This window comes from Anomaloglossus baeobatrachus, chromosome 5 (assembly GCF_048569485.1).
Source record: "Anomaloglossus baeobatrachus isolate aAnoBae1 chromosome 5, aAnoBae1.hap1, whole genome shotgun sequence".
Taxonomy (NCBI): Eukaryota; Metazoa; Chordata; class Amphibia; order Anura; family Aromobatidae; genus Anomaloglossus; species Anomaloglossus baeobatrachus.
Window position 1 is genome coordinate 588,021,400 of NC_134357.1, and position 25,254 is coordinate 588,046,653.

Sequence of the window (25,254 nt, forward strand, 5' to 3'; positions counted from 1 at the left end):
AGCTTGTGAATTTTTTTTAACCCCTTAGATACAAGTAAACCTATACATGTTTGGTGTCTACAAACTCGCACCGACCTGAGGCATCACATAGATACCTCAGTTTTAGCATATAGTGAACACGGTGAATAAAATATCCCAAAATCTATTGTACGATCCCACTTTTTTTGCAATTTTTCCGCACTTGGAATTTTTTTGCCGTTTTCCAGTACACTATATGGTAAAAATTATGGTTTCATTTAAAAGTACAACTCGTCCCGCAAAAAACAAGCCCTCATATGGCAAGATTGATGGAAAAATAAAAAAGTTACGCCTCTCGGAAGAAGGGGAGCAAAAAACAAAAACACAAAATCGGAAAGTGCCCGGGGGCTGAAGGGGTTAAAATATAACTTAATAGATTTATGTAAAATGACCTAGGTCCATTCTCTAAAAAGACACACTAAGTGAACATGAAGCATTACACAATGGATCACCAAGCTCAAATGGGTCCAAGTGCATGCTGTGGCACAATAAAAAGGGACTGACCCCCAAACTATATACTAGACTAGACCCACTATACAGTTGTCCTGTTAAAGAACCAACAGTTGTCCAATTCTAGGACCAAAAGACCTCAATTAATCTCCAACGCACAATAAAAAGACAAAGTTTCATAGACCTTTGGGAACCGCCCATCAGGTGAATGTATAACTAGATACAGGGCCAGTACATATAAGTAACACACTGAGGAGAGCTGCCTTCATGAAAATGATATTTATCAATCACTCATTACATTATGTAATAAAAGAACGCTCTCACCCATGTGTATAGCTGTGATCCCAGCAGGATTTCCCACATTCAGAGCATCAGATGGTGTAAACGCTCCCGACGCGTTTCTTCTGGGCAGAGTCATCAGGGGAGCAAAACCCTTATGCACTAAAATTGCGTCAAAATCAGTCATATAACACGGTCACCGCTTGCTGGGCACTTCCAACATTCCTCAGTTCATCTGTGGTTAAGCACACTCCCAGGAGACCTGCATGGCATGTGCAGGTCCTGGAAGACGGCGGCAGGGACCGGGGCCATGGAATCCACCGTTGGGCAGCTAGGAAGGTAAGTATGTAGGGACGCTGGTAACAATATTACAGGCTATATTATAAACTATATTCTTCAATCTATATATATATATAATTAAAAATATTTTTTTATTCTTGACAGATGACTGTACCAGGAGATTAGAGGCACAGCTGACATCTTCAATTTTTAAATCAGATGATCTTGATATCACACAAGATATAACTGAAGTGAATGCCTCTATTCTAGATATACCATCATCCCTTCACAGCAAAGATCTATCATCTGACTCTTTTAAACAAGTCCAATCTTCTGATTTATTGACTATTAAGAAAAATAAAAGTCACAAAAGAGGCATGAAAAATCAAAGTGCTCTTACAGCAAATAGTCCATTTTCAACTTCAGAATATGGAAAAATCCATAAAAAAATTCACACAAGGGAGAAAAGATTTTCTTCAGAGCCTGTAATGATCCAGAGCACTCACACAGGGGAGAAGCCCTATTCATGTTCAGAATGTGGGAAATGTTTTAGCCGAAAATCAGATCTTCTTAGACACCAGAGAACTCACACAGGGGAGAAGCCTTTTTCATGTTCAGAATGTGGGCAATGTTTTGCACAGCATTCAAGTCTTGTTATACATCAGAGAATTCACACGGGTCAGAAACCCTTTTCATGTTCAGAATGCGGGAAATGTTTTTCAAATAAATCAAATATTGTTACACATCAGAGAACTCACACAGGGGAGAAGCCATATTCATGTTCAGAATGTTTGAAATGTTTTGCAGATCAATCAGATCTTGCTAAACACAAAAGAATTCACACAGGGGAGAAACCCTTTTCATGTTCAGAATGCGGGAAATCTTTTTCATATAAATCAAGTATAGTTAAACATCAGAGAACTCACACAGGGGAGAAGCCATATTCATGTTCAGAATGTTTGAAATGTTTTACAGATCAATCATATCTTGCTAAACACAAAAGAATTCACACAGGAGAGAAACCCTTGGCTCAGAATGAGAGAAAATGATAAACAACAATTAAAAAACAATGGGAAGGAAAAATAAAAAAAAACTAAAGCTGCTGTGACACTGGTATCGGCACCCTTTACATTAAATTAGTATGGAAACACATTTTAACTCACCTGTGGTATATCACAAATGAGAATCACCTGTGATTGTCAGTGCCCATATGATATGAATTAGCCAATGAATGATGACTTCAGTATTTAAAAAAAAAAAACCAAACACATCTTAGGCCCTGTAACTTTGTCACGATGGTGAAAACAAAGGAGTTGCCTGAAAACATCAGAACTGCTATTATTAGCAAACACAAGATATCCAAAGGGTATAAGGTCATCTGCAAAGACCTTGGTATCCCAGTTTCAACAGTGTGCAATGTTATTAAGTTTGTTAAGCATGGAACCATCAAGAGCCTCCAGGGACTTGGGGAAAACACTGTAGGAAAATTTACAAGAGATGTCTTCTAAGGTTGGTGCGAATGGTGGAAAAACCACCATGTTAAACATTCAAAGACCTGAAGACCAACCTGAAACAGTCTGAGATAATGGTTTCAACAAGTACTATACGCCACACACTAAAACAAGCAGAGGTTTATGGGCAAAGGCCAATGTAGAAATCATTGCTTAAGAAAAAAACATAAAAAGGAAGGACTGAACTTTGCTAAAGAGTATATTGACAAACTACACTCCTGAGAAAATATTCTGTGGACAGATGGTACAAAAATACACCAATGAAGCTTTTAAAGAAAATAACACCTTATAAATCGCTAAGCATAGTGGAGGATCCATAATGCTATGGGGTTGCCTTTTTACGTCTGATACTGGAGGCCTTGACCTTATCACAAGAATCATGAAATCTGAGAAATGTCAAGAGATTTTAGAGGAAAACATCCTACCCAGTGTAAGAAAACTTGAGTCCTCCAGCAAGACAATGACCAAAAAGCACACATCCAAAAGTACACAGGAATGTGTGAAAAAGAAAAAATTGTCGGTTTTAAAATGGCCAGCAATGAGTCCTGACCTCAATCTTGTTGAAAATCTTTGGAGTGAGCTGAAATCTGCCATTGGGAAAAGGAACCCTGCAAACATTCAAGAGCTTGACCAAAAAGGAAAGAGTGGGAGAAAATACCAGAGGAGAAGTGCAAGAAGGTTAGAGATGGCTACAAGAAACGTTTGGCTCATCAATGTGAAAGGGTGTGCAGCCAAGTATTAATTAGGGGTGCAACCAAGTATTATTTAATTAGGGGCCTTTATTGCTGCACATGCTGTTTATTCTGTTTCTTCTTTGAAATTGCAACATGTAAGTGACAAACAATGTTTTATTGTTGTATTACTTTGGACCACTAATTAAAAAATTCTGAGGATATAACTTTTCTACATTTCCATTTATTTCTGAAGATATTGTACAGTGTATGAAAAAATGAAAAGGTGCTAATAATAGTGAGCAGCAGTGTATATGGCAAACTGAGCAAGAAAACACAAAAGACAAAATAAAGGCAAGAAAGTAAAGAAGAAAGGGAAAGTACGTTAGGAGTTACATTAGATTATAATATATACAGTTACTAATAGACGTCTGTTTTCTAAAAATCAAATAATAAGCAATATTCCATGTGTATTGTGCATTTCACATTATTATATATTTATACATTCACTATATGGACAAGAGTATTACAACCCTCCCCCCAAAATACCCAACATTCCTCCTCCGTCTTCTTCCTAACTCCCAATCTCAGCGATCTGCCATTCATTACAGTTAAGGCTGCTTTATACGCAGCGACATCGCTAGCGAAAGCACCCGCCCCCGTCGTTTGTGCGTCACGGGCAAAATCGCTGCCCGTGGCGAACAATATCGCCGGTACGCGTCACACATACTTACCTTACTAGCGACGTTGCTGTGGGCGGCGAAGAACCTCTTTTTTTAAGGGGGAGGTTCGTGCACAGTCACAGCGACGTCACACAGCGGGCTGCCAATAGAAGAGATGGGGCGGAGACCAGCTGCATTAACGACATGCCCACCTCGTTGCCGGAGGACGCAGGTACGCTGTTGATCGTCATTCCCGGTGTGCCACATGTAGCGATGTGTGCTGCCTCAGGAATGACGAACAACCTGCGTCCAAAATGAGCAACGATATTTGGGAAAGGAACGACGTGTCAACGATCAACGATTAGGTGAGTATTTTTGATCGTTAGCAGTCACTCGTATGTGTTACACGCAACGATATCGCTAACGAGAACAGATGTGCATCACGAATTCCGTGACCCCAACGACATTTCCTTAGCGATGTCGTTGCGTGTAAAGCAGCCTTAAGGCCTGACATAACAATTTAAGCCTATACTCTTGGTCTTTTTTTTTTTTTTAGACAATATGAACTCCTCATCCTTTTCCTTCCTTTCCTCAGTTGTTTACGTCTCCACACAATATTTTAAATGCTTTTTTAAAATTCAAATTTAGATTTGAGTGCACATACAAAATTGTGGGAAAAAGTATCATTTATTTTTTTTTTTCAAATAGATAATTCTATTTATTTTTTTAAGAGAAATTACGATAAAAAGCCCCCCCCCCCCATCCCCTGTTTCCACCTTTATCCAATCTGGAATGCTGGGGCAGGTTTATCTATACAGAGACATCATGTACTGAAATATTAGGGCTACAGCGACATCACATATTTTATACAGAAGAATAGCGCTGCAGAAGGGGGTGTGGCCTGCTGATAATATAAGAGGCAGGAAGAGTGAGCTCCAACTGCCATCCAAGGAAAATAACTAAATAAGCAACAAATTGGATTATTTTCTCACAGAAAACTTCTGAATATGATCCAGAAATACTGTGGGTTCATTTTGAGACTAATAGTGACCATTTTCGTGAAGAAAAAGTAAAACTACTAAAGAGTAGGGCCGGTGAGCCCTTCTGAGGTGATCATGTTTTTCCAGGGGTGAGTTATCTCCCTACTACAATATATTGTATAGGTTAAAGGGTACTTTACACGCTGCGATATCTGTACCGATAACGCTAGCGAGCGTACCCGCCTCCGTCGGTTGTGCGTCACGAGCAAATCGCTGCCCGTGGCGCACAACATCACTAACACCCGTCACATGGACTTACCTTCCCTGCGACGTCGCTCTGGCCGGCGATCAGCCTCCTTTCTAAGGTGGCGGTTTGTGCGACGGCACAGCGACGTCATACGGCAGACGTCCAATAGAAGCGGAGGGGCGGAGATGAGCGGCCGGAACATGCCGCCCACCTCCTTCCTTCCTCATTGCCGGTGGACGCAGGTAAGGAGATGTTCGTCGCTCCTGCGGTGTCACACATAGCGATGTGTCCTGCCGCAGGAACGATGCACAACATCGTACCTGCAGCAGCAACGATGTTTTGAAAAGGAACGACGTATCAACGAGCAACGATTTTTCACGTTTTGCGCTCGTTGATCATTGCTCCTTGGTGTCACACGCTGCTATGTCGCTAACGGCGCCAGATGTGCGTCACTAACGATGTGACCCCGACGATATATCGTTAGCGATGTCGCAGCGTGTAAAGCACCCTTTAGACTATCCTATGAACTCCTTAATGATCAACACCAGCCCTCTATGGGGTTAAAAAGAGGAGATATTAATTAATAAAGCCGGCTGGATCGGGAGCTGCGGGTCTGTTAAGTGACTTTGGCATCTGACAGTTTTTTGCGATCTATTGCTGTTGCCCTACGTATGTCGAACTACAAGTCTATTATACACCATAGGAGTCCTATTCAAACCCCCCTTTAACTAAATAATTACTATTAAACCGCTGTATCAGGATAAAAAAAAGGTGAAGTCGCCATTTCTCTGACCGGGAAGAGGAGGGAGTAGAGCGTTGTCTAGAGGTTGCCGTGATAACTCCCTATACATTGCATCATACTCTGTTTATGGGCATATACAGCGTCATTCAAGCAAACTGTGCCTTATTAAAACTCATTTTATAAACTGTTGTACCCTGAAGATTTCTGCAAATAACATACTTGTCGCTGTGAAATTTCCAAGATTAAGAGATAAGTGTCAAAATAAGTACACCTCTCTTGCGGAGTCAACATTGACATTTATAACTTCTACATTTAATGACTTGAGCAGAGCAAAACCCTTCATTGGAAGATAACATACCAAATACTCCTTCACCTTATAGAGATACAACGCTCTTAAACGGACTCTCTAAAGGGTGCTTTCTGTACCGCCCAGCGAGCTCGGCTGCGACCGCCGAGCCGCTCGGATCCGTGCTCGTACTGCAGGTGGTGGCTCGAGCCTCTCACGGACCCGGGGGTCACGTCGCTCTGCAAGGAAGTTGGCGCTACACGCGGGGACTTGGGTGAGGAATTCCACGGCCGGGTCGTTGTTTGGTTTGAATTGTAAGTTCGTGACGCCACCCACGGGTTGTGGTGAATGGATGGACACCACCGCTGCCGTTAACTAGGCCTCCCGGGGATGGTGTTGCGCAGCTTGGTGTTGACCCCTCCGTGGGTAGGGGATGGTCCCGGGGGCCCGAGGGAGGTGTTGAGGCGAGGGAGCGGGTTGGACGCTGGTGCAGCGCGGTGCGGTGCGCGGCCCGAAGGCACTGGTGTACTCACTCTGACACAATACACTGAAGTCTCTGGTAAACCAAACGGAGCGATGAACGGGGCTCGCAGCCGGCTGCAGCTCCTCCTGGTATAGGTTGGTGGTTTCCGCCTTTCTCCTGCACCTCTGTGTGTAAATGTTTGACTCCTATGCCTAGACACTGGTAGTCTGCTCCCCGACTTGTATATGCCGTAGGAGCCCGTTTGCCCGCAGACGCTAGCCCTTTGGGTCTCTATGCCTTGGCAGTGGCTCTACCCTGTATGGTTGGGCTGTTGTCTTCTAACGGGTCTTGTGTGGGATAGGTCCTTAAGTCCAGTCCGCAATCAGTTGATTTGACTCGGCCCTGTCGGTTCGGGGCTTCGTCTGGGTCTGAGTACCCCTCCTGGTGCTCCGGTTTCCAATCGGTTCCCCGGTTCGGTACTGGTGGGCCACCGCCTGACCCCGGTCCCTACGGTTCCACCAGCTGTAATCCCAGCTCCTGCAGGCGGCCACCACCGTCTGCCTCCTTGCCAAAGGTGACTGGGCTCCGACCCAGCCACCGGAGTAGTCTATGGCAGACCTGGGCGCAGGTCAGCCCTTGGACTCAACCTCTCCCCTTCACTGTCAAAACTACTCTGCACTGTTAACTTGAACTTGTGTCTGTGTTTTCCCGCCTCCAGGCCTGTGAACTCCTCGGTGGGCAGAGCCAACTGCCTGTCCCCACCCCCCTGGTGTGGACATCAAACATGGAGGGTGGAGACAAGGTTTTTAGTTTGACTGATGTCACCTAATAGGGAGGGGATGTGGTGTTGTGTGTGACTACCTGGGACGACCTGACTAGTCCAGGGCGTCACATTCCCCCTTGGTTTAATGCAGACCGTCCGTGGGCTGCCCATCCATCACCGGTTTATTTTTGTTTTCTGAAAAATAGAAAAACGGGAACATAGTACAAGTATACTAACATTTGTACAAACTTTTCAACACTTTTACATTTTTTTTTTATTAATACGGGAATCGGGTCCTCCAGTCACCCACCCAAACAACCTAGCCTTGATGCTGCCCCTAAGAAGTGGGCAGCACCCCTTTTCCCCAGTCCAGGAACGGGCCCAGGTGTGTTTAACGGGACGGGTGTAGGTTTCACAGTCCTTTCAGAGGCCCCACTTCCAGGGGACCCCTGACTCGGAGGATGGCCACCGGTTGTAGTGTTGGCGGGCCTCGGCCAACAGCTTCCCGCAGGCCCATCCTCCAGTCTGCCTCTCCGGAGGCGGTAAAACCGGACGGACTGTTAAGGGAAGGGTTATTTACACGCCCAATAGTTTTTGGGTGGCCTGCCAGTTCTCGGCCTTGTCTTTTGTAAAAACAGGGGCAAAACAACTACGGGCAGTAGGGTCCCAACGGGGACTGTGTCACTTGGGCAGCCGGGTTCCGCTGCCTTTAACTTTCATTTTCTTCATCTGGTCGGTGGCGAGGGATTTCATCCTCTGAGTCAGACTCTACCTCGCCCTCATACAGATCCAGCACACAGCAGGCGCGGCGGGAGAGGACTACCCGGTACCCGTTGCCTCCGCACCGTGGGATGTACGTGGCCTCCATGTCGATCAGGCCGGGGGTCTCCTCACCTTCCGAAACCGGCTTCTTGTCGGGCCCCGAGTCATTGCTATCCGACTCTTCGGGACTGGCGACGGGATCCACCCCTTTTTCAGCTGCAGGCCGCTCACCGCCAGCTGTCGCACCGGGGGCCGCAGCTGGCACCTCCGGGTCTGACGCTCCCTCACCTTCAGCGGGCACTGCCATGCCCTCTACCGGGCCAACGATCTTAATGGTATCTGGATCCTCTCGGGCCAGGATCGCGGACTCCGCTTCCGGTGGAGGTAGCAGCGGGCCGGGTGAGGAAGCAACGGCGGCGGCAACGGCGGCCGGCACGGGCAACGGGGAAGGCCATATAGGGGCCAGGGGCAGACCAGGTCCCTCAGCCGCAGCGGCCGGTCCCCCAGGGACATAGGGGCGTGGGTCACCTACCAGCTCTGCAAAAATGGTCTCCAACTCGTTCGACCGCGCGACCGCAGCCAGCTCCTCCACCTCGGCTGTCCATTGGTCCATCAGGAGGTGCACTTCGGCTTGGTTTCGGCGACACAGTAGCATCGTCTGGGCCTCCAGCCACGCCGCTGTTTCGGGCGCAGACTCCGGGAATTTGGGCTTCTCAGACGGGGCGGACATGTTGGCACCCTTTAGTGACTTTCATGTGGCACTAAAGGGGGCTTAGCCTTATTTTTAGCCAAAAAATAAATAAATAGTTTTAAAAAAACGACGTGGGGTCCCCCCTATCTTGTAGCCAGCTAGGGTAAATAATAATAATATTAATCTTTATATCTATAGCACCAACATATTCCGCAGCGCTTTACAATTCAGGAGGATAATATACAAACAAGTAACAGTTACAGAAAATACAATATTTAGAGGGAAAAAAAAGAATAGAAAAACAACCCTGCTCGTGAGAGCTTACAATCTACTATGAGATATGGGGGGGGAGGGGGTGGAGGTACAAGTGCTTATTTACAATGACAATCCAGCTATCTCACGGAAATGGGGGATGGTTTCCTGGACCAGTTGGCCAGAGCCTTGAGATGCATTTGGGTGCCATGGAGTTTGATGTGGAGTTATGTTGTGAGAAGTTGTAGAGGGACTATGTGAAATGAATCTGATTAGGGAGTGTGATAGGCCGCCCTAAAAAGATGCGTCTTCAGGGTGCGCCTGAAGCTGAGTAAGTTGTGATTTGTCCTAACTTCTTGGGGTAGTGCGTTCCAGTGGGTTGGTGCAGCTCGGAAGAAGTCTTGGATCCGGGAGTGGGAGGTTCGAATTAGTGTGGATGTTAGTCGAAAGTCGTTTGCAGAGCGTAGAGAACGGGTGGGGTGATAGATAGAGAGGAGGGTGGAGATGTAGGGGGGTGCCGCACTGTTGAGAGCTTTGTGGGTGAGAACAAGCAGTTTGAATTGGATCCTGTGATATATGGGCAGCCAGTGCAATGACTGGCACAGAGCAGAGGCATCCGAGTAGCGGTTAGCCAGATAGGTGACCCTGGCTGCTGCATTAAGGATGGACTGTACAGGGGAGAGTCTAGTTAGGGGGAGACCAATTAATAGAGAGTTACAGTAGTAGCTTTTGTCGTTTCCTTTGTGAGAAAGGGGCGGATTTTAGAGATGTTCTTGAGGTGGAAGCGGCAGGTGCGGGCAAGAGATTGTATGTGGGAGGTGAAGGAGAGATCAGTGTCAAGTATAACACCCAGACAGCGGGCCTGCTGCCTAGGACTTATCGTTGTGCCACACACAGAGAGGGAGATGTCAGGTTTAGGAAGGTTGGAAGATGGAGGAAAAAGAAGAAGTTCAGTTTTTGAAAGGTTAAGTTTCAGATAGAGAGCAGACATGACATTGCAAACTGCAGTCAGGCAGTCACTTGTGTTCTGTAGTACAGCGGGGGTGAGCTCAGGGGATGAGGTGTATAGCTGTGTGTCATCAGCATAAAGATGGTATTAAAAGCCAAATCTGCTGATGGCCATTCCAATTGGGGCAGTGTAGAGGGAGAAAAGAAGAGGGCTGAGGACGGAACCTTGAGGGACCCCAACGGTGAGAGGAAGAGGAGAAGATGTGGAGCCAGCAAATGATACACTGAATGAACGGCCAGAAAGATAGGAAGAGAACCAGGAAAGAACAGTGTCCTTTAGGCCGATAGAATGGAGCATAGAGAGAAGGAGATGGTGGTCAACAGTGTCAAAGGCGGCAGAGAGGTCAAGAAGAATAAGCAGAGAGTGGTCACCATTACGTTTTGCTGTCAAAAGGTCATTGGTCACTTTGACAAGGGCAGTTTCTGTTGGGTGTAAAGGGCGGAAGCCAGACTGTAAAGGATCTAGAAGAGAGTGAGTGGAGAGGTAGTGGGTGAGACGAGAGTAGATCCGGCGCTGCAAGAGTTTGGAGATGAAGGGGAGATTGGAGACTGGTCTGTAGTTGCTTGTGCAGGACGGATCAAGAGAAGGGTTTTTTTTAATAATGGAGTAATGATAGAGTGTTTGAGGGAGGAAGGGAAGATACCAGAAGAGAGAGAGAGAGATTGAAGATTTTAGTTAGGTGAGTGGTGACAACTGGAGAGAGGGACTGGAGTAGAGGTGAGGGGAAGGGATCAGTAGGGCAAGTGGTGGGATGAGAAGAAGAGAGGAGCCTGGAGACTTCCTCCTCTGTGACTGGGTCAAATGTGGAAAGTGACCTGGATGGGATAAGGGGAGGGATCGGATTCACAACGCTTGGTGGCTGGGAGCTGATCTCTCTGCAGATGTTTTCTATTTTCTCTGTGAAATACATGGCCAGGTCATCAGTATGAAGGTCTGTGATAGGGGTCTGTACTTTGGGACTGAGGAGGGAGTGAAAGGTGTCGAAGAGCTTTTTTGGATTGTTGGCTAGTGAGGAGATAAGGGTGGTGAAGTAGGTCTGTTTGGCGAGGTGAAGGGAAGAGTTGTAGGTCCTTAACATGAACTTGTAGTGGATGAAGTTTTCTGGTGTGCGAGTTTTCCTCCATAGGCGTTCGGCACTCCTGGAGCATCGCTGAAGAAATAGAGTTTGGGATGTGAGCCAGGGCTGTTTTACTCTGTGTTTGGTCTTTCTGAAGGTGAGGGGCACTACTTGGTCTAGTGTACTCCTGAGTGTGTCATTGTAGTTCTTTACAGCCAGATCAGGACAGGAAAGGGAGGAGATAGGGGACAGTGTTGAGTGTAGAGAGTCTGTAAGTGTTTGAGAGTCAATAGCCTGTAGGTTTCTCAATATGTGATACGTGGGAGTGTGCTGGGGTGGGCGAGGCTTTGTGAGCTTGAAGGAGAGGATGTTGTGGTCAGAGAGGGGAAGAGGTGAGTTGTCAAAGTAAGACATTGAGCAGAGGCGGATAAAGACCAGGTCAAGGTTGTTACCATCTTCATGTGTCTCAGTGGATGAGAGCTGTGAGAGGCCAAGTGAGCTAGTGAGAGATAGAAGCTGGGATGCAGATGGGGAGTAGGGGCTGTTTATGGGGATGTTAAAGTCTCCTAGGATAAGGGTTGGTAATTCTGAGGACATGAAGTGCAGCAGCCAGGCAGAAAAGTGGTCAAGAAACTGGGTGGGTGAGCCAGGTGGACGGTATATGACCGCCACTCTGAGGGAGAGGGGATGGAAGAACCTGATGGTGTGGACCTCAAAGGATGGGAATGAGAGTGATGGAGCTGGGGGGATGACCTGGAAAGTGCATTGTGGGGACAGGAGTAAACCGACTCCACCACCATGTCTGTTTTCAGGTCTTGGTGAATGGGAAAAATGTAAACCACTGTGAGAAATAGTGGCAGGGGAAGTAGTGTCAGAATCCTGAATCCAGGTTTCAGTGAGGGCTAGAAGGTTAAGAGAGTTATTGAGAAAGAGATTGTGGATGTAAGGAAGCTTGTTACATACAGACCGTGGATTCCAGAGAGCACAATTAAAAGAGGGAAGTGAGGGTGTACAACTAATGCTAATAAGGTTAGCAGGGTTTCTATGGGAGATGGGGGTGGGGGTAAAGTTATCATGGGGTGGCCCGGGATTAGGAGAGATATCACCTTCAAGAAGTAGGAGTAGAAGGAGAAAGATCAGATGGTTTTTGAACTTGTGGCATGGCTTTTTGTGTAAGACCCTGGAGCATGAGGGATTGAGATTTATTAAATAGGTGAAAAGAGCCTGGGAGCTGTACATAGGACAGGGGAGGAGAGAGGGGCTGATGTGGATGAGTGGGGATGGAGGGGTGACAGGGCGGTGAAAGTGGACAGTAAAGGCACATAGAATGATGGTGAGGGTAAAGCAGACGGCTGCAGCCTGCAGACCACAGCTGGCAGCTTCACCTTGGCTGGTAATCCAAAACAGAGAGAACCCCATGCTGTTATTTTAAATTAAATAAATAATTTAAAACAAAAAACACGGGGTCCCCTCAAATTGGATCACCAGCCAAGGTAAAGCAGACAGCTGTCATCTGGTATTCTCAGACTAGGGAGGTCCACTGTTATTGGACCCTCCCAGCCGAAAAATAGCAGACTACAGCTGCCCCAGAAGTGGCGCATCCATTAGATGTGCAAATCCTGGCGCTTTGCCCCAACTCTTCCAGTTGCCCTGGTGCGGTGGCAAACGGGGTAATATATGGGGTTGATGCCGGATGTGTAATGTCACCTGGCATCAGGCCCTGGGGTTAGTGATGTCAAGCGTCTATAAGATACCTGACATCACAAATCCAGTCAGTAATAAAAAAAAAATAGACAACAAAAAAAGTTTTATTTTTAAAAACACTCCCCAAAACATTCCCTCTTTCACCAATTTATTGAAAAGAACAATCAAATCCGGGTCCGGCGTAATCCAATAAGGGGGTCCCACGACGATCCATACCATAGTCACTGTCCCAGTCAATGAAGAACAGAATGTTCCCCATTGGCTGGGAGGGTAGTGCAGTGACCTGAGCTAACATCATTAGGTCAGCCCAGGTCATTGCAGGGGATGACGAGCGCTGCTGTCAGGTCAGAGGAGATCATTACCTGCTGTGACAATCTCCTGCACTCCTGACGTCAGCGCTGTCACTGATTTCTATGCCCGCCGCATTCACACCGAAGGATTGCGGGAGCCCGTGACATCACCGCTAGTGACAGTCTTGGGCCACCTGCGAGACGTGACATGAGAACGCGGCGGGCATAGAAGGCAGTGACAGCGCTGACGTCAGGAGTGCAGGAGATCGTCACAGCAGGTAATGATCTCATCTAATCTCTTGACAGCAGTGCTCGTCATCCCGCGGCTGCCCGCACTGCAGTGTGAGAAGCTGCTGATACTGCTGTGCTGTGCGGAAGCTGCTGATACTGCAGTGCTGTGTGGAGGCTGCTGATACTGCAGTGTGCGCAGCCGCGGGGCTGGCGGGGAGCGGGACACAGACTGCACAGGCAGTGATGAGAAGCAGCGCTGCGCTCCCTCTGATCAGTGCTTTCAAATGTATTGGTATCTGTGATGCCGATACATTTGAATGTGCCATCCTGAGCAGGGGGCCCGCTGCTGGTGGTGACATCGTGGGCAGCCGCCGCCAGGCCCCTCCCCTAGGTCACAGACCCCACACCAGTGCCGGGGGAGGTTGCGAGGAGAGTACGGGGTGCAGGGGAATGTGTGGGAGGGTGCAGGGAAGGGGGGCGGTGACTCCATGAAGTGTACCCGCCCAGTAGGGCAGCAACATGCTATTCCCAGATTTGCATGTCAACATGGTCCTGCCCATGTTGACATGAAATGACCGGAAGCAGCAAAATCGCGGCAGGAGCGGTCACATGACCACTCTGAGCCAGGGGAGAGGGGCTGACAGCAGGGCAGGTAAGTGGTCACTATCTACTTACCTGCCCCAATGTAGCCCAATAGGGAAATAATAAAAAAAAGTCAAAATAAGCCGGATAACCCATTTACTGACTTGAGCAGAGCAAAACCCTTCGTTGGAAGATAACATACCAAATACTCCTTCACCTTATAGAGATACAACGCTCTTAAAGGGATTCTCTTATACTCAATTGATATTGGACTATAGAGGCATTAAACAAGCTAAAATGGAAAAAGGAGCTAACAACCATGCGAAAACTAATCATAATAAACAGATAAGGGGAAAAAAATAACCCAATAATACAAAAAAGAACCCCTGCGCTAGACACCATAAAATATTATTGTTTCAAACTAAACAAGAAGATGGCAGGAGGGTTGATCGCTGATTGTGATAAGGGCACTTTACACGCTACGTTATTGATATCGCTAGCAAGCGTACCCGCCCACGTCGATTGTGCGACACGGGCAAATCGCTGCCTGTGGCGCACAACATCGCTAACACCCGTCACATGGACTTACCTGCCTAGCGACGTTGCTGTTGCCGATGCGTGTAAAGTGGCCTTTACTTTCAGCGCACAATCTCCATGTCTGAACAATGTCTGTAACTTCTCTATACTACAATAATAAACATGTTCATATTACAAATAACTATTTCCATTTACCATCCATTCCTTCTTTGTGGGAACATCTGATGTGATCGAGTTTTATAAAATCACTTTCCGCTAAGTTTAGTAATTTTTTCATCATTATTGGGAACTGACCCCCTTCTCTATTCCCCAATACACAGATTATAGGGTCTAAGGGGAATTGATTTTAAATTCTTACTGAATTGTCCCAATAACCTGACATCCAAAACATTTTTTCCAATAAAGTATAAGTATCTAAACGAATGTTCTTCATTTCTTCTTCCTCCATTTCCTTTTTGCTGGAGCAGAGGTCACCCAACCTGTTCCCTCATTATGGCATTAAATATCTTGGACACAAAACTCCTATTACTGCAATTTCTCACTAACCAAGCTTTAACTGTTCATTTTTCCAAAAGTATATCCGTTTTTCCTCTCTAAAGGCCACTTTCCATGCTGCGATCTCACTAGCGAGATCGCTAGCGAGCGTACTCGCCCCCGTCGGTTGTGCGGCACGGGCAAATCGCGATTTGCCCGTGGTGCACAACATCGCTCGGACCCGTCACACTACTTACCTGCCTAGCAACGTCGCTGTGACCAGCAAACTGCCTCCTTTCTAAGGGGGCGGTTCGTTCGGCGTCACAGCGACGTCACACGGCAGCCATCCAATAGAAGCGGAGGGGCGGAGATGAGCTGGCGGAACATGCCGCCCACCTCCTTCCTTCCTCATTGCCGGTGGACGCAGGTAAGGAGATGTTCGTCGTTCAGAGTAGATCTCATTTATACAGTGTTCACCCATATCCTGTCCACCGCCATTAACTTGAGAACAGCAGCAGCTATTGGCATAGAAGTGGTGTCTAGGTATAGTAAAGTAGCCATGCGCTACGCAATGAAACCACCTATAGCACCACCTGGTGGAAAACAACGGAGTTAGCATTGTTATCTCGAAAACGGAACGAGATAGAGAAAAAAAAATGAATTACAAAGTTGTAGGGCATCATCAATTCAATACGAATCGACACCTTGCATACAGAAATGCAAAGTGGTTTCATTGTGTAGCGCATGGATACTTTACTATACCTAGACACTACTTCTATGCCTATAGCTGCCGCCGTTCTCAAGTTAATGGAGGTGGACAGGATATGTATAAATACATGTATGGTCAATACAAAAGGACTGGCACATGACTTATTCCTTCCAAAGACAATACTAAGGACCAGGGGGCACTCACTGCGAGTGGAAGAAAAGCAATTATGGCAGCTAAATAGGAAAAGGTTCAGATTATTGGCTGATGTGAATTTCCTTTCAAAACCATGGTTTCTATCAGGACCATTATCTAGTTCCTATTTGTTATGTCTGAAGCCACTAAAATGATAAGTGCTTGTCTCTTGAAACTTTAGCCTGATGGGATTGAACATGAATTGCTCCTTTTCCACATAAGTTCACCAAACCTTTATGTGGTGGTGATATTTCAAAAATGTTACGGCCATACTTGTTCAATCTTTAAAAAAAAAGAAGCCTTTTAGACAGTTCCTGAAGGTGTGCTCCCGAGACAGTTCCTGAAGGTGAGCTGCCGAAACAGTCCTGGAAGGTGAGCTCCTGAGACAGTTCCTGAAGGTGAGCTCCCAAAAGAGTTCCTGAAGGTGAGCTCCCGAAACAGTTCCTGAAGGTGAGCTCCCGAAACAGTTCCTGAAGGTGAGCTAGCGAACCAATCATTTCAATGCTCTTGGACAGAGAGTGAATCCACTTTACCAGGTGAGCCCTAAGCCTCAGGGAAAACTAAACACATGGACCATAGTCTATGGCACAGTTGACTGGTCTTGCTATATGGCATGTGGAACAGCGAGGAGAAATCCAGATTACAGTTCGTTATGCTTACAGCATACAAGGGTTAACCAGCAGAAATAGAATGTAGATGATGATTGTAGAAGCAAAGTAGTTTGATGAGATGACACCACCTGAGTAAACTGTTGGGAAAGACTCCAAGGCAAAATATAAACACAAGGCTTAATTAATACTCCGAAACGTCTGTCCAAGTCAGCCTTAAAATCTTAAATGAATCCAAGAGAGCTTCAAACGTGAGACAACCTTCATTTTATAGACAATCACCTTGGCTATCTCATACATAAATTGGGCTTGAACTTTTTACATAGTTGCATAGGTTCAAAAAAAGACCTAGGTCCATGTAGTTCAATTTTCCCCCACCAGTCACTAAATCATTTATAACCACCACAGTCTGACTGCTCTAACTGTAAAGAACCCTTTCCTATTTAGCTGCCAGAATCAATTTTCTTCCACTCACAGTGAATGCCCCCTGGTCCTTAGTATTGTCTTTGGACGGAATAAGTCATGTGCCAGTTCTTTATATTGACCACACATATATTTATGCATATAAATCAGATCTTCTCTGAGACATCTTTTTTCTAAGCTGAACAAGCCCAACTTTCCAACCTCTCATCATACGGCCAGCCTCCAAATCTTGGAATAATCTAGTTGCCACCTTTGAACTGACTATCTTCTGAATGTTCTTTTTAAATGTGGAGACCAAAACTGGATCCCATATTCCAGATGTGGCCTTACAAGTGATTTATAAAGGGGTAACAATACGTTGGGATCACGGGATCTAATCTCTCTTTTTATGCACCCTAAATTCGTGTTTGCTTTAGCAGCTGCTGCCTGACATTGAGTGCTGCTGCTCAGCTTACTTGTACCCAGAATCCCCCAGTCTTTCTCCTGTTCTGTAGTCCCAAGTTTACTTCCATTTAATGTATACACAGCTATAGGATTACTCTGTCCTCGGTGCATTGCTTTACATTTATCAATATTAAATCTTATTTGATAAGTGTCTGCTCATTCCAACATCTTATCCAGATAGTTTTTCTTTGTTAAATATCGGTACCAGGGCAGCAATCCTCCAAACCTGAGGCACCAACCCTGTTACAAGAAGATGACATGCAGCGGTCTGTCAGTTACCGAGCTCAATTCCCTCAATATCAGTGGATAGATGCCATCTGGCCGTGGAATTTGTCAATATTTCATTTACCCAAATGCAGGCATACTTCTTCTTGTGTCAAATTGTTAAGGACGTGACTTAACCGGTCATTCAGGATCTGACCGCTGTTCCAAATTAAAATGTCGTGTGTGCGCAACGAGAAAGAATAATAATTAATTGAATCAATTATAACACTCTCTCACACGACAGAAGCTGAGGCAAGACTGACTTTATTCTTAGACCAAACCCCTAGACCAAGAAGCAAAGGGGTGTAAACAAAAGTTTTAGTCCAATCGCGTATCGTAGGTCGGGGCTTCAAGATATATAGAAATCTGCATATCCTCTTCTTGATTGGTTCAGTTCTGTCTCTTAAGCGGGCTTTACACGAGGCGATAGATTGTGCGATATGTCGTTGGGGTCACGGTTTTCGTGACGCACATCCGGCATACCGCACGACGTCGTCTCGTGTGACACCTCCTAGCGACGCAGTAACGCTCACAAATCGTGAGTCGTGTACTCGTCGCTAGGTTTCATAAAATTGTTTAATTAAAATGGTGGAGGTTGTTCATCGTTGACGTGGCATCACACGTCGCTCGGTGTGACACCACGGGAACGATGAACAGCAGCTTTACCTGCCTCCCGCGGCACCCGACGGCTTAATGGAAGGAAGGAGGTGGGCGGGATGTTTACATCCCGCTCATCTCCGCCCCTCCGCTTCTATTGGCCGCCTGCCGTGTGACGTCGCTGTGACGCCGAACATCCCGCCCACTCCAGGAAGTGGACGTTCGTCGCCTACAGCGAGGTCGTCCGGAAGGTAAGTATGTGTGACGGGGGGTAAACGAGTTTGTGCGCCATGGGCAACTAATTGCCCGTGACGCAAAAACGACGGGGGCGGGTACGATCGATTGTGCTATCGCACAATCTATCGTCTCGTGTAAAGCAGGCTTTAGGAATTCCTTTGTCCATCATCCCGGGTGTAGACAGGATATAGCAGCCATCTTTAAAATTACATGTGCTGGTATATACTGTGTTTAAGCAAAATGACTAAAAATGCAATATACACATATACGTATTAGTAAAAGAGAACAAAGACATGCATAGATATGTGTGTTAGTTTACATCTACTAAACTATATACCTTAGTCTATGAAATGGATGAATTAAGTATTTCTGGTTACTTAATTCTCATCACCAACAGTCCCCCCTAAAGACTTATTTCTGCCATTTCTGAATTCTAAGGGTACTGTGTTCCCTTAGGAAGAGAGGTAGAAAGACCTGTTGGAAAACCTGCCTAACTGAACATTGAGGCATGGGTGGAGAGGGGAAAGGGGTTTTCTTCACCAGTTTGAGACCAAGGACTCCTAGGCGAGTCCTTACCCTTTTTGTAGTTGGACTTTCCCATGTCCCAAGGTTCTCTAAGTCCTCTCTTCTAACTGTTTTGGCAGTAATGTACAGGTTTTTTGAAAAGGATAAGTATAAGCAGAACGCTCAGTGCAGCTCTGGTTGGTCGACCCTTTTGCAATGCGAGGTGTGGATCCATAAATTTTTCTGCGGATTGGATCGGCTCATCTAGTATTGACTCATGGCTCTTTTTTCGCTTGTTCTTTAGGATCAATCAGTCTCCTGACTGGAGACCATATGCTAATAGCTCTGATTTAAGATCTGGAATTGGAAAATACACCTGATTATCACACTATTCAGTCGTCAATCATATAAAAATTGTACATTCCTGTGCTAAACCAAAATATATCTTACATAAAGACCTGTTTATTACGAAAAGAAAACAAAACATACATTTTGTACACGATTTGCCAGTTTCCACTTTTCAGTACAATATACACTTTTTTGTAAACCCATTTTTTTTTTTTTTTAACATACCACCTTCATGTGCTTCTCAGCAATAATGTCGTTTTCTGCACTGGAATGCCTCTGACCAAACCTGGAGAGAAATTTACACAACATGCACAGATTTGCATACATCGTGCTCATGATATACCTCTATAATCAGTTTGCAGTCTCTAAAAATGGGCAGAGCAGGTGCAGGGTGTTTCTGCGGATTTTTTACAGTTCTTTTTTCCTCACTTCCTTTTAAGCACATGTCTTACAAGACTGGGTGAGTCTGCCCACCTGGGTACTTAACCCGGTGTCACCAAAGCGCACACTGATAACTGTCTTTCACAGATTTTAGTCCATAGGTTACCTGGGCCATCATTAAGAAGAGCTCTCATGGCAGAGAAAGCTTACCGCCCTTTTTCCACAGACCTTGCTGAGTCAGTTGGCTCCCTGCATGTCACACTTCATTCCTTGTTGTATCGCCCGTTCCTGTAGGGATTTAAGAACACAAGGAGTGACAAAAGTCACTGATGTGACAAGTGCCACCGAGGTATGGTACTGGTCTTGGTGAAAGACTCTCAACTCTAGGCCCGTTCACTGCTTCTTGGTCAGCTGCACCTGTGCGGGGATCTACATCCGATTTCGTCAACTCAGATCTAGACTTTCTCTTCAGCATACCTAATTCATTTGACAACAGGAAAAAAAATCTACAACCTACAAACACCTCTAAAGACTCTTACCCACTCCTGTTCTACCCATCTAGAGAGGCATTTAATTAGTCACTGCCTCCTGTACCCATAGGATGGGAGGGAGTGGTCAAATTTAGACTACCTCATGTTGTGCGAACCGCAGCATATCCAGTGTAGAATCGCCCAACATCTTGTTCCATCTATAAAAACAAAAAACTAAAAAATATACATTAGATCATTCTTATAACTTTAACTCTGACCATAATACAGTTAGTGGTCATCTATACTTCACATGACTGAGAATACTAAATAAATAAACAAATAAACATATAAGACAAGACTTTCCTATTTCAGTTAACAGATATGCCTCATAGGTTTTGAAACTGGTTTTATTACTATCTAATATGCCTGCTGCGCCCTTGTAATACTATTGTATGTTCTGAGGATTTCGATAGCGTTAGGGCAATGACAACCAGAGACGAGTTCTTGGTACAAATATGTTTATAATATGTAACCACGATAGGTACACAACGGAACAAACACAGTAGAACAATAACACACGAAATACCTTCCCGAATCGGAGCGAAGGGAATTCCCGGGGCCACGCACCGGACTCCCCCAGGGAGACCACCAAGAGCGAACCCCTATACAGGGACTGTCTGGCAATCACCCCGGAAGGCCTAAATGCGCAGCAGCCGGGACACAAGGGGCAAGTGGTAAAGTCCAGAAGTGTCCGTACGGGATGATAGTCCAGAGTGGTTACGAACCGGAAGGAACCGGGCAGAAGTGCTGACCAAAGACGGCAGACGGAGTCCGGGCACAGCTTGAAGAAACCGGGTACGGTCCAGAGTCGGTGTCGGTAGTCTTTCAGGAGGATCCAAAGGCAATCAGGAATTAGGAGCAGCAAAGCAGGAGCACACAGCAAGCAGTATACTCAGGCACTGGACTAGGCTTAGAGGCGGCCTTTTAAGCAGCTGGACAGGAAGTAGGGCAACAGAACAGTAAACTCCATGTTAACCGAGGGCAAGCTCTTTCAAAAGAGAACTGGAAATCCCGGAAACCTGACAGCCCTCTACTGTTGGGGAATATAATTAATACCTTCCCCCTTGGTTAATTTTTTATTTACCAATGTAACAAAATTCAGAGTTTTTATACTGGTATTCCCTAAAAGAAAAAATAAAACAGCAGGTAATAAATTAGCTACATACTAAAAACTAAAATTGGACAAATACCGAAAATAACGTATATCTTACAACAATATACATTGCTGGGGAATTTTAAAACCTTACGATAAACAACACAGAAATTAAATCGCACATCTCATGAAATCTAATTTTCCCTATTCAGGTATAAGCAGTAAACTAAAAATGTGAAATCCTAAACTCTAAAGCGGGCTTTACACGCTACGACATCGCTAATGCGGAGTCGTTGGGGTCACGGATTTTGTGACGCACATCCGGCCGCATTAGCGATGCCGTTGCGTGTGACATCGATAAGCGATTTTGCATCGTTGCAAAACAGTGCAAAATCGCTAATCGGCGACACGGGGGTCCATTCCCAATTATCGTTACTGCAGCAGTAACGAGGTTGTTCGTCGCTCCTGCGGCAGCACACATCGCTGCGTGTGACGCCGCAGGAGCGAGGAAGCTCTCCCTACCAGCCTCCCGGCCGCTATGAGGAAGGAAGGAGGTGGGTGGGATGTTACGTCCCGCTCATCTCCGCCCCTCCGCTGCTATTGGGCGGCGGTTCAGTGACGTTTCAGTGACGTCGCTGTGACGCCGCACGGACCGCCCCCTTAGAAAGGAGGCGGTTCGCCGGTCACAGCGACGTCGCCGGACAGGTAAGTATGTGTGACTGCTCTGGGCGATGTTGTGCGGCACGGGCAGCGATATGCCCGTGTCGCGCAACAGATGGGGGCGGGTACCCACACTAGCGATATCGGGACCGATATCGCAGTGTGTAAAGTAGCCTTAAGGGTTAAACAGAACTTACGTCAATATTGGGGGAAAAAAACACATTCTATTCTTATCACTTAGTAAAAGCCAGAGAGAGAGAAGGAAAAAAAATCTCATCTTTTTGTTTTAAACTCTGGACAAACTTTTCGCTCGCTCCGCTCCTCGGACACACTGCTCAATGCTCTTACAAATGGATATAATAGCTCCTAACATCAGTAGGGGTAAGTCGTTTACAAATTTTATTTTAAATTAACTAACACAGTACAAAGATATATATTTACCTACCTCTATTCTATTTTATGATATAATGTTGCATGACTTCTAAAATACCAATTGATTTTATGTGAACAGATATCTTTCTATTTATCAATTCTGTAAAAGTTTCACTTACTTATCTTTGACTTGCATTTATGGGATAGCCGAGTAAACAAATATACTGTTTTATACTTATTCAAATGTGTTAGTCATATATACCAGAGAACACCTCCCACCGGGGATGGGTGGAGAGCTTTGGACAAAGAGCCATTGCGAGGGATGTGGCTTATGAGGTGTACTGCCATCAGTGGGTGTAGCAAGATGGCCGCCACAGAAAGTTCCAGGCACCTGACTTCTGGGTGTACGTCCATATTAGGACTCCATGGGTGTAATGTGAGTGGCTGTAACTACGCACGGAGCCAGGGGTGTTAGTGTTAATGGCTGTAAACTAGTTCGCATTCCAGTATAGAAAGGAGAGATTTGTTTAGTACCAGAAATAATGACTTCTAAAGGAAAATAATGAGGCACAGCTAGAGGAAAACACTTGTAATTCTACAAACAGCAACAGACAGTGAATGGGGTCTTTGTTCTTCATTATAAACTCACTGCAGATTAATATGGACTTCCGTACATGGGTTGCAGCCTGCCACCTGGTGGTAATCCAACTACTTTACACAATTTGTTACAATTTTTCGTATATTTTTTCCCTTCCCGTCTACCAACTAGGACAATAGCGCCTTCAGCATTTTCCGGAAAAACGGATTTCTTTCTGAACAGAGTATACATGGTGCTCTAATTGGATCGGCCGGTTCCAACGGAATTCTGTCTCGCGTCTGTATGTCCAACACAGACAGTGGCTCACGTGTAATACGCAGGAGAATACGCTAATTTCAACAACTTAAATTACCTTAACATCCAACTGGAATTCTTTCTTACAAATCACTACAGCTCCTTCGTTTGCTTTTGCTACATAACAACTGCAGCTACATGGGTAATTGCTAGGCCACTGACCCCCCTTTCTCCTTCTTCACAGAACAAAGACAGCAGCTGCGTGGGTAAGTGACCCCTCCTTCCTCTTCCCCTTCGGCTGCTCCTAAAGAATTCCTCTCAGTCACTCACAGGCATGTAGCTGCGTAATTCAACTCCCGCTCTCTGTCCCTGTGTAAGCAGCTAGTGAGCACATGACCCCCTGCTTTTTTTTTTCTTTCAATGTAAAGACTGCAGGCAGTGGGGGATTGCTAACACACTGACCTCCCTCTTCGCTCTCAGTGAAGAAGAAAGACTGCAGGCACGCTGGGCTTCTCTCCACCGTCTCTATAGCTAGCAGCAGGCAATTAACTCTTTGAAAACTAAGTCAGAGCGAAGAATTTACAGGCTTTCTATGAGGCTAAAAAAAAAACGTTCACAACTCAGAAATATAGACAGACAGTCAGATCCATTAACCCTTGCCCAACACCTATGGGTGTGGGGGTTTTTTTTCCCTTTGTTCTAGACTACCAGCAAAAGATAATAGCCTATGTTGGGGTCTACAATGTCAAAATCCCCCTCAGTTCAGAAGTCAAACCTCTCGCCAAAGACCGTCGAGTCACAGGTAAATCATCATATACATTATATATGACACTTACCTGTGATATTTGAGTGATCAGCTCTGTCGGCGGTCTCCGGGTACTGGGAAATTATCTCCTCGATCCGACAGAGAAGTTCGGCCAATCTTTCTTACGGTAATCTCAGCAGTGCCTCCAGCTGTTAAGGACGTGACTCAACCAGTTACTCAGGATCTGACCTCTGTTCCAAATTAAAATGTCGTGTGTGCACAACGAGAAAGAATAATTAATTGAATCAATTATAACACTCTCTCACACGACAGAAGCTGAGGCAAGACTGACTTTATTCATAGACCAAACCCCTAGACGAAGAAGTAAAGGGGTGTAAACAAAAGTTTTAGTCCAATCGAGTATCGTAGGTCAGGGTTTCAAGATATATAGAAATCTGTATATCCTCTTCTTGATTGGTTCAGTTCTGTCTCTTAGGAATTCCTTCGTCCATCGTCCCGGGTGTAGACAGGATATAGCAGCCATCTTTAAAATGACATGTGCTGGTATATACTGTGTTTAAGGAAAATCACTAAATATGCAATATACACATATACGTATTAGTAAAAGAGAACAAAGACATGCATAGATATGTGTGTTAGTTTACATCTACTAAACTATATACCTGAGTCTATGAAATGGATGAATTAAGTATTTCTGGTTACTTAATTCTCATCCCCAACAAAATGAGTTATATCAGGTGGTGAATTTCAATTTTTCACTTGTTGAATGACCCCTGAAACAGACAGTTCCTTGGTGACAAGGATGAAAAGTGCTTGTTTAATATCTCAGCCTTTTCTATGTCTTCTATAATCATTCTGTTATTTCCTTTAACATTAACATTCCTTTAACATCAAAACCACCTGGGCTGGTTTCTAGCCCGATATAGTCCTATTAATGAACCAGGCCTATGTCTAACGAGACACTGGTGGCAGACTACTGTACTTGAGAGGCTGAGTCCTGTTCCACTGGGGCTAGTGGAAAGGTTCTGGCGGCCGGTCGGGGTTGTGAGAAAGCTGGGTGCCACACCACAGTTTGAGTGGCCTGCTTTGTCTCTCTCCCCATGCCTCCCTGTGCCCGAGGGTACAAGAGGTGTCAGTGTTACAATGCACCAAGAAGACCTTACTCATACCCTGGGGACGGGGAACGTCTCGTGTTGGAGGAAGAGACGAGGTTGTATTGCGTGACTCTGATGTACTAGAGATATCAGGGTGGGGCTGTTAGGTGCGCTTTTGTCACAGATTGACAGGTCAACGATGAAGCAGACAGATGTGTGCGTGACCCCCCTGTCTCGGTTCCTGACAACACGTCATACAC

General features: G+C 45.6%; 1 protein-coding gene across 1 annotated transcript in view; it reads left to right on the forward strand.

The window, feature by feature from the left end:
• LOC142313164 (uncharacterized) overlaps window positions 1–25,254 on the forward strand; it is a 190,579-nt gene that overhangs the window by 153,249 nt on the left and 12,076 nt on the right. Inside the window, exon 19 of the mRNA XM_075352152.1 lies at window positions 1,192–2,069. Within this exon, the coding sequence (XP_075208267.1) occupies window positions 1,192–2,069 (878 nt within the window). The remainder of the gene's footprint in view (window positions 1–1,191; window positions 2,070–25,254) is intronic.